The sequence below is a fragment of the Clinocottus analis genome, unplaced genomic scaffold (assembly GCF_023055335.1).
Source record: "Clinocottus analis isolate CAN_PGR_092001 unplaced genomic scaffold, fCliAna1.0.p SCAF_13, whole genome shotgun sequence".
Classification (NCBI taxonomy): Eukaryota; Metazoa; Chordata; class Actinopteri; order Perciformes; family Cottidae; genus Clinocottus; species Clinocottus analis.
In genome coordinates, this window is record NW_027175854.1 from 19,262,738 (window position 1) to 19,276,680 (window position 13,943).

Sequence of the window (13,943 nt, forward strand, 5' to 3'; positions counted from 1 at the left end):
TACGGGCACATTCCAGCTAAAACTGCTGCAATGTGCCTTTAGTTTACAGCAGATGGAACTGCCGATAGAAAAATCCTGAAACGCACCTTTAAGAAGTCTCACTGCTCGAACAGATGTTCTCCCTCCTCTGGGCGTAAGATCACAGACATCCTAGAAATATCTGTGACATCTTTACGTTGTATTTCAGATGTTAACGCTGTGACTGTGAAACAAACCGGCCGACCAACAGTCCACATTCACAACGGGCCGCTGAACGTTCTGACCGACGCTCGGCTCTCATTCCCGAGACGTTCGGATCAAAAACTAAGCGGCTCAGCGACGATGCTGCCTGACCGAGAGCCAGAAGGACGTCACGGCAGTCAAACAGGGAAATACAGAACGAACACTACATCACCGATTGCAAAAAACACCAGCAGGAGTCAAGAGAAATGATGTCATTGTGTCAGAGAAGACGTGAGATCTGTCAGTTGTGCACTTCACGTCAGGAGGAACTGACTACGGCGTTCAGGAAGCGGCCACGCCCCTCTCCGCCGCCGCGTGTGTGCTTTGAGTCGTGTGCAGCGGTCAGATGGAGACTCGGCCGCCTCACCTGGTGGCCAGCGGAGCGGCGCTCACCTGGTGGCCAGCGGAGCGGCGCTCACCTGGTGGCCAGCGGAGCGGCGCTCACCTGGTGGCCAGCGGAGCGGCGCTCACCTGGTGGCCAGCGGAGCGGCGCTCACCTGGTGGCCAGCGGAGCGGCGGTCACATGCAGTTGGCCACGTTGCTGGAGCCCTGGCCGACGTCTCTGATCTGGCTGACGTGAGACGAACAGACGGCGACTCCGGCTCCGGCGCGGCAGTGAGACACTGAACCCACCAGCTCCCACCTGAAGACAAAGTCACAACAAAGTAGGTAGAAGAAGAAGAAGAAGAAGAAGAAGAAGAAGAAGAAGGTCTCGTCACACAAATTCAGATTCCACCTGAAAAACAACGTTAACCTGAAATCTAACGTGCCTTTACATGTGTTCAGGTGTGCAGTGTGCATGCTGCTGGCTTTGTTTCTGATCGAGTATTTCAGGTGAATGTTGATTCAAGTTGTTATTTTCTTACATCTCTCGCACTGCTCTCCCTCAACTCCTGGAGTATTTTACAAGAAGCTTAGAAACGCGTCGCAGTCTTCCTCCATCGCCTCCTCACCTGTTCATTCGAGGCTCAAAAGCCTCCACTGTGTTCAGGTAGATGTTCCCATTGTGACCCCCGACTGCGAACACCCTTCCCATCACGGTGGCCACGCCGACGCCCCCGCGCGGCGTCGTCAGCTCAGACACGTACTCCCAGCGGTGCAGCCGGGGGTCGAAGCGCTCCACGGAGCTCAGGGGGGAATTGTCATCAAAGCCACCTTTGGGAAAAGGAGGGGATTAATCAAAACAAACAACCTTCATGGTTTTGTGTAAGAAGATGGAGGGCGATACAGGAAACCGGCACGTATGATCTCACTCTGCAATAAATTACCACCGATACCAGCCAGTAGGATCACGGTGTTGCTGACGAGCAGGAAGAAGAGGAGCTCGTCACTGAAGAACTACAGACGTGAAAGGACTCTTCAATAAAAACTCTCACACCATTAATCAGTTACCAGATTGCTTTACAAAACATGAACTTTTGTCTTTCCCATTTGTGTATGAAAGTGTAGGGTGTGTATCCAGGAGGCATGTGACCCGGTGTCTAAATGAATAATCCGGTCACTGCGTTACAAGCAGACATGCGTCTTGTATCCGGCACCCCGAGGGATCAGACCTGAAGAGTATTCCTGAGCTCCTCTCACCCACGACGTAGAGGCAGCCGTTCAGTTTGCTGACTCCGTTTCCAGCCCGTCGCTGGCCCATCTCGCTGACATCCGTCCACTTGTTCAGGTGCGGGTTGAAGCGCTCCACGCTGGACAGGGACGCCACGCCGTCGTTGCCTCCCACCGCGTACACAAAACTCTGGCGAGGAGAAGGTATGATAAAGCGACAAAGTCCAGAATAAAGGTCATATATCAGTTACAGTTAAAGGACCTTCATTTGAAGTCTTACCCCCAAGGAAACAGAGCCCACTCCTCCTCTGGGAGTGTTCATGGGAGCCACAGCGCTCCAGCAGTCCCCTTCGATGTCGTAGCGCTCAACATCGTTGAAGCAGGAGTTGTCATCCAGGCCTCCGATAGCGTAGATGGGACCACCGAGCGCCGCCAGGGCTATTCCCCTCCTGAGGAACACATGAAGCTGCTCAAGACAGGATCTGTGCCGTTATCGGTTAAAGGTTCTTTCTTTCTATTTCCTAAGACAACAGGATTAACATATCAACATTTAAACAGTGTGAAAATCGATATGGATGATTACTGAGCTTTCAGTATCGTCATTATATTCCATAATTCAAATTACTGGATTTGTAGCTGAACATTAAGAGCCAGCTGTAACTATTCTGAAGAGGAACATCATAAAAGGAACATTTTGATAGCACTTGTCTCAGAATGAAAGTCCCCGACGTGTCGAGTGTGTGTACCTCTTGGTGTTCATCGAGGCTTTCATCATCCACTTGTTGGTGAGGGGGTCAAACATCTCCATGTTGCCCAGGTGTTCGTTGCCGTCATGGCCCCCGACAGCATAGACCTTGCCTGAGGAAACAACATCAAACAGAAGTGTGAGTCTTTACGATCATGAAGCCAACACCCTCATGTGTACCAGTAACCCCTCTTACCCCCGACAGATATTACACCCACATGGCGCCGTCTGCTGTTCATTTCCGGACCAAAGAACCAACTGTTCTTCGTGATGGAGTAACACTCGATGCTGCGAAACGGGTCACCAGAGCCGCCACGGCCCCCGACACAGAACAAAACCCCTGAAGACAGAGAACACACACATGGAAAACACACACCATACGTTATGCACACAGAACCTCACGATAAACATGTTTGTTAGTGTGATCATGTCATAACAAGACTCAGCACGTAGCTGTGGAAACACTAACAATCAGACAGCCTTTTGGTTTTATTCATGTCGAATGCTAATTTCTGGGCTGATAAACTGCTGCGTGTCACTACGAATGCCGTGAAATGAGTTACATGTTCAAACCCAAACGCTTCATCGAAGTAATACCTGCAGTGTGTTTCCGGGGTATGGTGCGAACTGAATACTCAAAGTCCAGCACCACCTTGTTGCTGAGGTGCAGGTGGTAGTTCCTGGCTTCGTCCATCAGGTCGCGACAACTCAGGTTACCTTTAATCATCTCGTCCTTGGCCACTGGTCCAGTCAGGAACTCGACCGGGAGCAGGGGGAGGCGCACCTGAAGCGGAGAGCAGCACAGTGTGTGTCGTGGTTGTTAAAGTGATTACATAAGGCTGTGAACACAACACTCACTTTACACGCATCTAAACCTTCTGGCCATCAGTCAGGTCATAAAGTCTGGAGGTACTTACAAAAAACAAAACCTTTGGATTCTGGAAGATGCGACATTAATTAAGATAAACCAATCCACACGCTGAGATACCCTTCAGCTATGAAGTCTCTCACCTGAGACATGATCAGGTCCAGCCAGTCCTCGTGCTGCTGTGGGTTCGCCTTCAGCCATTTCACTGCTGCGTTGTACACCTGCGTCTCTGAATGGATATTGAGCTCGCTGGACGACAACAATGTGCGCAAGTGCTGTGGAGACACGCAAATAAAGTCCTCACAATCCACTACCTCGGTGAAGTGTTCGCAGGCGTAGCGGTCCGCCATGTCCATCAGGTCCACGCGGTTGTGGCTCTCAGCGAAGGTACGTACTGCCAGGCAGTTGGTGGGGTGGAAGTGGGCCTTCATGTACTCACAACAGGCTCTCGCTACCAACTCCACCTAATGGATTCAAGCAGTAGTACAAAGCAAATACTAAAACATCATTTTACGGATGATCTATTGCATAATAGAATCACACTTAACCTCTCTTTGAAAATGCTGAACCCTTTGGTTCACATGAAACAATACGCATGTCTTTACCTGAAGGATGCAGGCAGCATAAAGCAGAGGCTGGACATTGTCCACCGTTAACGTGAGCTTGGAGGAGTAGGCAAAGTGCACCAGGTCCTGGATGGCGTCGCCATCAAAGTCCTTGATCTCTATTAGCTCCTGCTTAGCCTCGGACATCTCTGAGAGGAACATGGCCCTGAGGAAGAAATACAGACAACAAGTGTGAAAATACTGTCAGAAGATACTGTCAGAATCATCACAGTTCAGTTCATAACTATTTGAAAAGAGATTGTTTTTCTTATTGTTTTATACTACTATTATTGTTATAAAGTGAAATAAAAAAGCATTAACATGTAGCACACCTGAAGTAAGGGATAACACAAGCCAGGACCAGCTTGTGGCACGGTATCAACCTGCTGCCAACCTGCAAAACGGACACAAAATACATGTCTTAAAGAAGTGAAATAATCTCACTATCTCCACAACATGAAAAATGACTGCGAGTACAGCAGATATTTGGGGATTCAAAGTAGAACCAAAAAACACACACTCAACTGACATTTTGATTAATTAGGCTTACTGTCACCTCGTAAATATTCTTTGTGTGGAGATGGAGCGACCTACCTTCAGCGTGACGTCACACAGCTCTCCCACTTCATAGAAATGCCTGAGCGAGTTATGGAAGTCCTTCCAAGCCTCGTGAGCCTCAAAGATAAAGGACCCATCGGGCTGACAGTCTGCTTTCGACGTCTTGTTTACAGGCCGCTTGTCCTGCTTGGGCTTCAGCTGCTTGGCGTGGTCTTGCACCATATCCCCCGGTGCCATAGCGGGCTACAGGTAGCAACACCTGTAGCAGGGAGGAGAGGTTTACGAGAACAATCTCTTAATCGAGTGTGAATGAGTAGAATTGAGATGACATATTCAGCAGCAACAACTGTTACAGCAAAATCTCCATTTCAGTCTTTTTTTTCATTTGCAAATGAGAATCCTTTTCTGGTTTTAACACCTCAGCTGTAAAGATTTGGCTTGTTTTCTGAGTTAGTATGTTCGGTAATTTGATATTGATGGGTTTTGGACTGTTGGCCACAAAAACAATGAATTGGAAGACGTCTTACTTTTTATTAACTTTTATAATAATCAAATACAATTGTTTATATAGGCTGTGAACAAAATAATAGTCACCCATACGCAGGAATATGCCAAATTTCCACTGCCGTTGACTGCGTTGTTGAAGAATCACTTGCAATTTGAAATGAAACCCAAACTCAGTGCAAATAACATTCTACAGGCTTCAATGGAGGAAACAAGAAGGGAAATTAGTGGTGGAGGACTTTGCTTGCCAGCTGAGCAAGTTTGGTCAATATTGCTCCCCCGTCAGTTCACGTCCCCTTTATCTCATAAGCAGAGAAAACGTGAAAAAAAACAGGACATGCACATTCCTCCAAGCTAACATGACACACCATGCAGAGAACACTGTGCAATCAAACCCATACAGAGATCCTACCTATTGCTGAAGCAGAGGAAACATCTCCACAGTTGATATGTCACAGAAAAACTGAGAGCGGCCAGCGGAGGCCAAAGCTCCACCCGCACCTTACAGATGATGCTCTGTCTCTCCTTTAAGCTACGACTCTGAAGCTGAAGAGACTCTGTGTGTCGGCCCTCATCACTAGTCCTCTCAGCTACAAGAGCAGAAACATCAAGCCCACCATAAGCAGCAGAGATCAAAGGCTCTCTCTCCACTTCTGTTCTCCTACACGTCATCGTTTAACATGTCGGGGACTTTGAATGTGGTGAATATTGCAAAGACAGATTCAGGAACACTTTCATGGTCTAAAGATGATAACATCCTCAGTTGTATTATTTATGAGGAGTGAGATCGTCAATAATTCAACGACAGATGTATTGCACCGCTTAACTCCACCGGGTGCACACTGAACAACAGAATGTGCCAAACAGCAACCTCTTTTTAAATCCATCCATATTTGTAGGCAATGGGACAGGGTTAGGGTTACCTTCTGGTACCCAGAAGATGAGTGTGAGGGATACAGCCGCTACCCTCTCTGCTGGGTTTCCTGGTGTTCGGCCTTTGCTCAGAGTATTGTGAAAGTAATCACACAACTAATGAGCTTGCTTTCTAAACACAGAATTGCTTAACATTCCTCACCCATTTAAAGAAATCGAGGTTGAGGCAGCTTGTGAAAAACAGTGATCAAAGTCAAGGACTACTTACTATGCAGTCAAATATGCATCAAATATTCTTTTTAATCACATAATACAGACACAGTATTGCATCTTTAGTCCTTACTAACTTTAGTCTTGCACATGCCCAACATGTACAACAAGGTGACACACACATGTAGTACAAGGATGTCACATGTACACCAAGCTAGTTGGCTGTTTAATGTAAACAGCTGGCGTCTATTCTACAGATGCCTTTAACGCTTAAAGTATTCACACGTGGCTTTGGTGTACGATACAAAAAAGTACTTGTATTCATCGCAGCCGGGTATACAAGTACATGTTATCGGTTTTCACTGTTGACAAAAGTTATGATAGGATGTAAACATCAATCACGTCAACAGCTAGCTTTGTGAATAAGAGCTCGGGTTGCGGTCACATTAGTCACGTCCACGGCGTCCTGATAAAGCCACCGAGGCTCATAGTTAGACATTACGAGATTAACGTTTACGGTTGAGTAACGTTAGCTCGTTTGCTAACAGCAACTAGCAAGCGGAGTTAGTAGCATCCGTGCGCGAGCTATCGTTAGCTGGCAGGGGCAAAGAAACGGACCCGACCGGGTAGTTTTCCAGCGGAAAACCTCATTCACAAGGCAAAACATTACACCGAACAGTCGTTGCGTTATGTAAAACATATTTCATTTACATACCTCATGTCGTAGAGAATTAAGATGCCGGTTTCATTGAGCGGAATGTTTGGCATTGGCACGTTTGTTGTGATCCCGGGTGCATTATGGGTATTGTAGTTTTAGGGCGTTACCTCAACAACGACTGAAAGGACGACATTAAATGTTTATTAGAATATAATGGCAGTTTTATGAATAGTCTCTTATTTCTTTCTGAAGCAGATCAATGTGACACCTTAAAACATTTAAATGTAAAATGTTTTCCAATAAACAGACCGATGGCTCTACGTTTGTTTCCCAATAACTACTCCTGATAAACAAAGTCAAAGTTGATAAAACAGTGTCACGTTCTTTAGTTATGATTGAATGGTCTCATTCATCTTCCTGTCCAAGAGTTCCAGTAAATTATGTTAAAAATGAGTCACTACACTACAGAGAAAGGTGCAAAGTAGGTAATCAAGACTGTAATTACAGTTGTTATAAAACTATATTGACCAATCAAATATTATCTAAAATTATACATTAACACAGTTCCATCCTGACTTGACCTTTATTTACTGTAAAACAGTGCAGCGTCTGAATATTTCAGCTGTAAACACACACATTGAACACAGATTATTAATGTGAAACGATGGTATATATATATATATATGTATACTGTGTATATATACACACAATAGATATGTGTGTATATATACATTAGACCATTAGATATTTGTGTATACTGTGTATATATACATTAGACTATTAGATATTTGTGTTTACTGTGAAAACATATACACACATTAGACCCTCAAAATACTATTTGGGCCTAACCCTAGCCACATCCATAACTGCCTGAAAGAAACTCCAAGTTTGCTAGAAACTGTCGCCACAGCAGTGTCAGAACAGTGAGTGTAAATCTTAAGAAAAAGTATGTTTTTTACAAATAATATTTTTTCTTTGAATGGGATCAGATTAAAAAAAACATGTGACACATACAAATGCAAAGTTTAAGGTTTAAGATTTACATTTTCAACAAGTTAAGATAACTAAATCTAACTAAAGCTGTTCAAAAACCACGTCCAGACCTTTTTACTTTAAATTACTGAAATACATCATTTTCTACGAAAGTGAGAGCGGTAAAACATGACAATGAGACCTACTTCCACACAGAAACAGTCACACAAGGATGAACAACATTTGTTTATTTCAGAGCAGTGTTCAGTATCCAGTTCTGAAAAGAACACTAATAAACGGTTTAGCGGGCTACTGTTTAGCAGGCTATGTACAATAATATTTGGCGTTGTCACCATCGAGCCACCACGAAGCAATGAAACCATCTACTTGTACTGCTTCTTCCTCTTCAGGAGTGTGTCCCGTAGAGCCATCTGGATGAGGAAGTCCCCAAAAGAGTCCAGTTGAAAAGCCACTTACATTAAACAGTCAAAAGCATGATGGATTTCTGACAGTGACCTACCTGTTTGTCTCTGAAGGAGCGTTTTCCTTTGGTTCTGACACCCTGACTGTGCCTCATCATCATGAAGTTCTTCGTCTTCCTCTTCTCCCTGTTGCTGGTGCTGGCGTGCGGGTTCAGCTTCGTGTGCTTTTTGACGAAATCCTTCCGGTCTGGCCGTCCCGCCTGAGAAGATGAAACGCACCATCAGAGCTGAAATGGTTAGTTGATCAATAAGTTGCTTATGCGACAGAAAATTACAAGAAAAGGTTGTAAAACGCAGAAAGTTTCCGTTTTCAGCTTCACAAATCCAATTATTAGTCGTTTTTCTTAATGTTTAGTAATAGTGAAACTATAGTTTCACCTTTGAATTGTTATAGACCAAACAATCAAGAACATAATCAATAAGCTACTATTTATAAAAGCTGCACATCTAGATGATAAATATGACGGCTGGACAGAAGCAAATGTAACAGAGGGAAATGCAGATTCCATTGGTCATAATAACTGAGAGTGACCGAGAGGAAGAGTTCACCATCGCTGTCGCCAGGCGCGTTTCCTTGTCCGACTTTGGTTTCTTATGCAGCTTCTCGATATTCCTCAAGGTCAGCACCTCTCCTCTGAAGGACGTGGAACGAAAACAAAAACCTCAGTATGGTCTCACGCACATCTTTGGCCGTGCTTTAAGCTCTTTGTTCAAATACTTTTCCAACCTGTTGTCGTCCTCGTTGTCCAGCTGCTCGTTGCTCCTCTTCTGGCCTTTTCCCGGCGCGGCGCTGACCTCCTTGGCCAGCTGGACCATCCGGATCTTCTTGAAGTCATCTTGAGTGAGGAGCCTGCTGCCGCTGACCGCCGCTGCTTTGGCGTTTCTTTCCTCGACTGGCATGTTCTTAATCTTCTCCGCCTTACACGCAAACACACACACACACACACACACACACACACACACACACACACACACACACACACACACACACACACACACACACACACACACACACACACACACACACACACACACACACACACACACACTGTATTAGAACAAAGATGCCACATCAAATTAACCATCGACATTTGATTAAACGATCCAGTTCAGTTCTCACCACTTCTCCTGTGTCTTCGTCAGAGTGGTGAACATCCACCCAGTCTCCATCTTCACCATCGTCACTCAGACTGGCGCTCTCCCAGGCATCTGTTGTACGATGTAAAAGATGATCAAATATCAGATCATCTCGATGGACACGCTGGATTCGGTTCAGCCACTGTAATGCGATCGTAGAGAATTCATCATAAAAAAAGCTGCTTACCTTCGTCTTCCTTTCCCTGGATGTCCTCCTGCTCCACCTCCAGGACTTCAGCTCCAGGAATGTAATCTTTAGCCTCCACCTCTCCGTAGTCTAAGATCTTGGCCTCTGCAGACGCTTCAGTGGGTCTCCCCTGGACAACAAGTGGCACATTTACATTTTACCAGACAGCGCTTTGTCACGGTGCTTTGTGTTTCTTCTTCAGTAACTCACCCGGTCCCTCTTGTGCAGCATCTTTGGGTTAAGACTCCTGAAAAGCTGGATCAGTCCTTTCGCAGACATCATCACATCTGAGCGCAAATACAGACAAAATCGTGTTGTTTTGTGGGTGAATATACAAACGTGGAGATATACACACAACCCCTTATTGCATTCAGATTTGTAATAAAGGAAATCCTCACTCTTGTCCTTGTGGATCTTGTACTGAGCCAAGTCCTGCAGGAGGTCTTCAGTGAGGGCGAGCGGGCATCGGGCTGTCAGCTCTTTGATGGCATTGATGCTTGATATGGAAAAAGTGTTGACTTTATTATAACACGGCCACGTAATACTGGGTATGTGAGCTAAAAAAAACCCAGCAAGGAATGTATATTCCTGAAATATTTCTGTTTCTGTCACTTTGCAAACTTCTACAGGAAGCAAAGCGGCGGCTCCTCACCCCACAGTCATCACCTCCCCAGAGTTTCTGTCCGTCACAAAGTTGTTGGCGATGGTCATGATCACAGGCTCGATGATCTGCACAAGTGGGAATGTGTGAGAATGAACAGGAATCCTTCGGTTTCATTCACACTCGTGTCAGAGCAGACGGATCTGAACGTACCTCAGGTGGGACCAGCTGATGGGAAGCCTGTGCGGCGCACAGGAGAACCTTCGTCACCTCTAGGAAGACAACGCTTATTCAGCTGAGGTCAAAACGCTTTCACTCACTTAACTAAGAGTCAGTTTTACCTCTTTGATGGGGCTGGAGAAACCTCTGAACAAAGGCATAAAAGTTGAAGAGGAAGAGCTGGAAAAGAACAAACAGAGTGTTATGCTTTTATTCTTATACAGTCAGAACTGCTTAGCTGTCGTTATTGCCTTGAATCAGAGCCAGCAAAGCTTATCCTGCACATTAAGCGTGTAAACTTTGCCAACATTCATCAGGGCCAGTTCTACAGAAAGGCATCTGCCTTCAAGCTGAAGAAGAAGTGACTTCACTCACCTCGTGGATTCCAACCAGTCTGGATATGAACTCCATCATCATCATCTTCACCTCGAAGCGCTCTTTGGAGCCTTCCAACTGCTTCAAGAGTTTCTCAGAGAAATCTTTGTAAAAAGAGAAGAGATAGTTGATGCAAAGTGTTGCACAAATGACCCAGAACAAACCGTCTGTGCTGCAGAAGAGAGTCTACCTTGCGGATCGTGGATGAGGTGAATAGCAGAGAAATTGAACACTTCTGGCCTCTTCTTTTTCTTATGTTTCTGCAGTCAGAACCATAAATGTTATTAATCTGAACACAAATGACGCAATACAAGTCATGACATAGTAGTTACAGGAGTGCTACCTTGAGGACTTTCATGGCCTTTTCCATCTTCTTCTTGCTTTTGCAGGTTTTCTTGCCAGTGGCGTATCTCACCTTCAGGTCTCTGACTGTTGGTCCCTCCGCCTGCAACACAAAGCTCTTCCTTCACAAACATATTTGGAAATCTTAAATATGCATTAAACAAAAATGACCGTTTGTGAGAAAAGTATCAATCAACTTATTTATAGATATTTTTGGTACTCGCCTCAGAGTCTGAATCACTGTCATTTTTCTCATCCTCATCTTTGCCCAGAAAGAATTTAAGCCCGGCAACAAGGATCTGAACGGGACCAGAGACGGTGAGAATGTGCAGGCAATACGATCAGCAACGCATTGCCTCCAATGAGAGAAAACATACCTTTGTAACCTTGGAGAAGCACGCCGTGGTTATGACATTAACTGTCTTGGCATCGTTCCTGCGACACGAACATAAAGACAATCAGACTAAAGAAGAAAGAAATAGTAAGAACGTCTTGTAAAGCAAGTCCAGAGTATAAAGAAAACCCACCAGACGTTTCTTTTGTAAAGCTCCACCATCACATCCAGAGAGATCTTTGCTGCCAAGGGATTGCTGTCTCTCAGCATGGTGTACATGAAGTTCTGCAACGTCTGAAACCAACAACATTATCACACATTATACTCTCTGAAGCTGCTGTCGTCAAACATAAAACCACACGAGGACTTACTGTGTTAACTTTGTGGTTTTTGTGCTTGGAATTGATGTTTTTGATATCTGCAACAATGTGTGTGTACAGTGTCTGTGGAGAGAGATACGCAAACGTTTACTTCTGGAAGAGGAAGAATAAAAGGAGCACACGTCAACAACTAAACGGATGAATACATATATATGAAGTCTGTCAGCGTTATAGATTCATTACCAGGACATCAGACATGGTGAGCACACATACGAGTCAAATTAGCTTCTACTCCCAAATGATAAGAGCAGACTATTAATGTGTCTATACAATTTCATGGGAAAATGTAATAATAGGGCTGCAACTAGCAATTATTGTCGATATCAATGAATCTGCAGATCATATCCTAGAGCGGTACATTGTTGAGTCTTTAAAAAGTCTCTGTTCCTCAGAGTCCAAACCCAAAAGATATTCAGTTAAATATCGCCATATTTGACGGGCAGAAATCTGCATTTCCTGCCATTTATGCTTTAAAAAGGACATGACGATCAATCACATATTAAAATAGTTGGCGATTCTTTTTCCGTCCGTCGATCAAACAATTAGTCGGCGAATGGTTGCCGACAGCGTGCACAGAGAAACCATGTTGAGGGCTGAGAGCGGCGCTCGGACCTTCCTGAGAAGTTTGTCGTGACATCGCAGCAGCTCAAAGAAAAGGCCCAGCAGCGCCGTGGGGTCGATCAGATTCTTGTTCCGCAGAAGAATCAGCGCTTTGCAAAAAGTCTGACAAAACAGGAAACAAACAAAAACATCAACACAACAGGCATATGCATATATCTATATATCTATATATATCTATATATCTATATATATCTATATATCTATATATATATATATATATCTATATATATATATATATATAGATATATATATCTATATCTATATCTATATAGATATATATATACACACACATCTCAAGCTTAATGTGTTAGGAGTATTTCTAATATTGATAAGGTCTCACCATCCTGAGCTCCGGCTCTATCATCGTGTGGTGACTCATCAGCAGACCAGACAGCTCTTGAGGAAAGGTGGCCAGCTGCTCCAGGTAGCAGTGGTTCACCTGAAGGACAAGAACTTTGATTACACGACTTGAAGAAGGTACCACCCATTAGAGCAGTACATTTACTCACTTAATACATCCGCGACAGTACATCTCAGGCAGATATCATAGTTTATATTCCACTATATTCATCCGTAAACACCTGAGCGAGGAACATGACCAGGTCCGCCAGCTCCCGGTTCGGCTTGTCCGGCTGCAGCTTGAAGATCTGCACGTTGGACTGGTAGTGTCGGTACTGCTGCTGAAACTGAAGCAACAACCACCGCTGGTTGTGAGTGACTGCAGAAAGCCTGCTAGCTAACCACGCTAGCACCTGGCTAACAACACTCACCTCCTCTGCGTACGACTGCGGGTCTCTTTTGATGAGATTCTGCAGTTGTGGCAGGTTGGTTGGCAGCTTGTTGTTGTTTCGCCCCGACATGTTTGGAGAGGATCTTCAGCCTGCGAGGAGAGAGAAAAGTCTGAAAAACAGCGGTTTACGAGGCAAGCGTGGCAAAGGTGTAGGCTGCCATTGAATTGCAGTGGAAAAGGTCACTTCCGGTACTAACCTCGTCACTTCCGTCTTTCTTCGCAACAGTTTACTTCGTTGATTGACTTCTGCGTTTCTGATCATGGGTGTTTAAAATGTTACACACGTCTATCTTTTTACATGTTTTTGTACTTTCTAAATACTTGTGAAATCCGATAATAATAGTTTGGTGTCTGAGTGTTTTATTGAGTACAACACACAGCCAGTGAAGTTGAGAAATGAATGTGTATGTAAGTAATATGACGACGTAATAAAGCTTAGGTTTAAAGTTTGTTCCACATCCACTTTCAGGAGCTGCAGGACTTCAAAAGACACAAGAGGAGCGCGCGCTGCCCGAGAATAAATAAATTAGTATTTGCACTCATATATATATATATATATATATATATATATATATATATATATATATATATATATATATATATATATATATATATATATATATTAATTTTCACTGACTACAGGTGGTCAGGTAGAAGACTTTTTTTTCTTCTTTTTTCCCCCCAGGCAATTAGGTACAGTATCCCAGTT

At 44.3% G+C, this 13,943-nt stretch overlaps 2 protein-coding genes across 5 annotated transcripts; both read right to left on the minus strand.

Moving 5' to 3' along the window:
* Positions 1-216: 216 nt before the first annotated feature.
* klhl8 (kelch-like family member 8) lies at positions 217-6,926 on the minus strand. 3 transcript variants are annotated; one of them, XM_068573948.1, is made up of 13 exons: positions 6,852-6,926; positions 4,586-4,808; positions 4,324-4,385; positions 3,992-4,157; positions 3,782-3,850; positions 3,530-3,661; positions 3,116-3,302; positions 2,715-2,858; positions 2,520-2,631; positions 2,054-2,222; positions 1,804-1,963; positions 1,176-1,377; positions 217-865 (listed from the first exon to the last, which is right to left on the minus strand). In XM_068573948.1, exons 2-13 carry the CDS (start codon positions 4,784-4,786, stop codon positions 742-744), a joined length of 1,728 nt encoding a protein of 575 aa, XP_068430049.1. In that variant the 5' UTR covers positions 4,787-4,808; positions 6,852-6,926; the 3' UTR covers positions 217-741. The 3 variants fall into 3 exon arrangements, with proteins under 3 accessions (XP_068430049.1, XP_068430048.1, XP_068430047.1); XM_068573947.1 differs by lacking the exon at positions 6,852-6,926 and adding exons at positions 5,150-5,250; positions 5,466-5,581 and having other exon boundaries at positions 3,530-3,850; XM_068573946.1 differs by having other exon boundaries at positions 3,530-3,850.
* Positions 6,927-7,556: 630 nt separating this feature from the next.
* On the minus strand, positions 7,557-13,399 carry sdad1 (SDA1 domain containing 1). 2 transcript variants are annotated; one of them, XM_068573969.1, is made up of 22 exons: positions 13,215-13,399; positions 13,026-13,130; positions 12,785-12,883; positions 12,436-12,546; positions 11,815-11,886; positions 11,637-11,737; positions 11,487-11,544; positions 11,334-11,408; positions 11,111-11,212; positions 10,958-11,027; positions 10,768-10,871; positions 10,515-10,572; positions 10,387-10,445; positions 10,225-10,301; positions 9,971-10,068; positions 9,783-9,859; positions 9,573-9,702; positions 9,369-9,457; positions 8,976-9,166; positions 8,798-8,882; positions 8,287-8,448; positions 7,557-8,197 (listed from the first exon to the last, which is right to left on the minus strand). In XM_068573969.1, the coding sequence occupies exons 1-22, from the start codon at positions 13,302-13,304 to the stop codon at positions 8,150-8,152; spliced, it is 2,061 nt and encodes a 686-aa protein (XP_068430070.1). In that variant the 5' UTR covers positions 13,305-13,399; the 3' UTR covers positions 7,557-8,149. The 2 variants fall into 2 exon arrangements, with proteins under 2 accessions (XP_068430070.1, XP_068430071.1); XM_068573970.1 differs by lacking the exon at positions 11,815-11,886.
* Between the last annotated feature and the right edge of the window lie 544 nt (positions 13,400-13,943).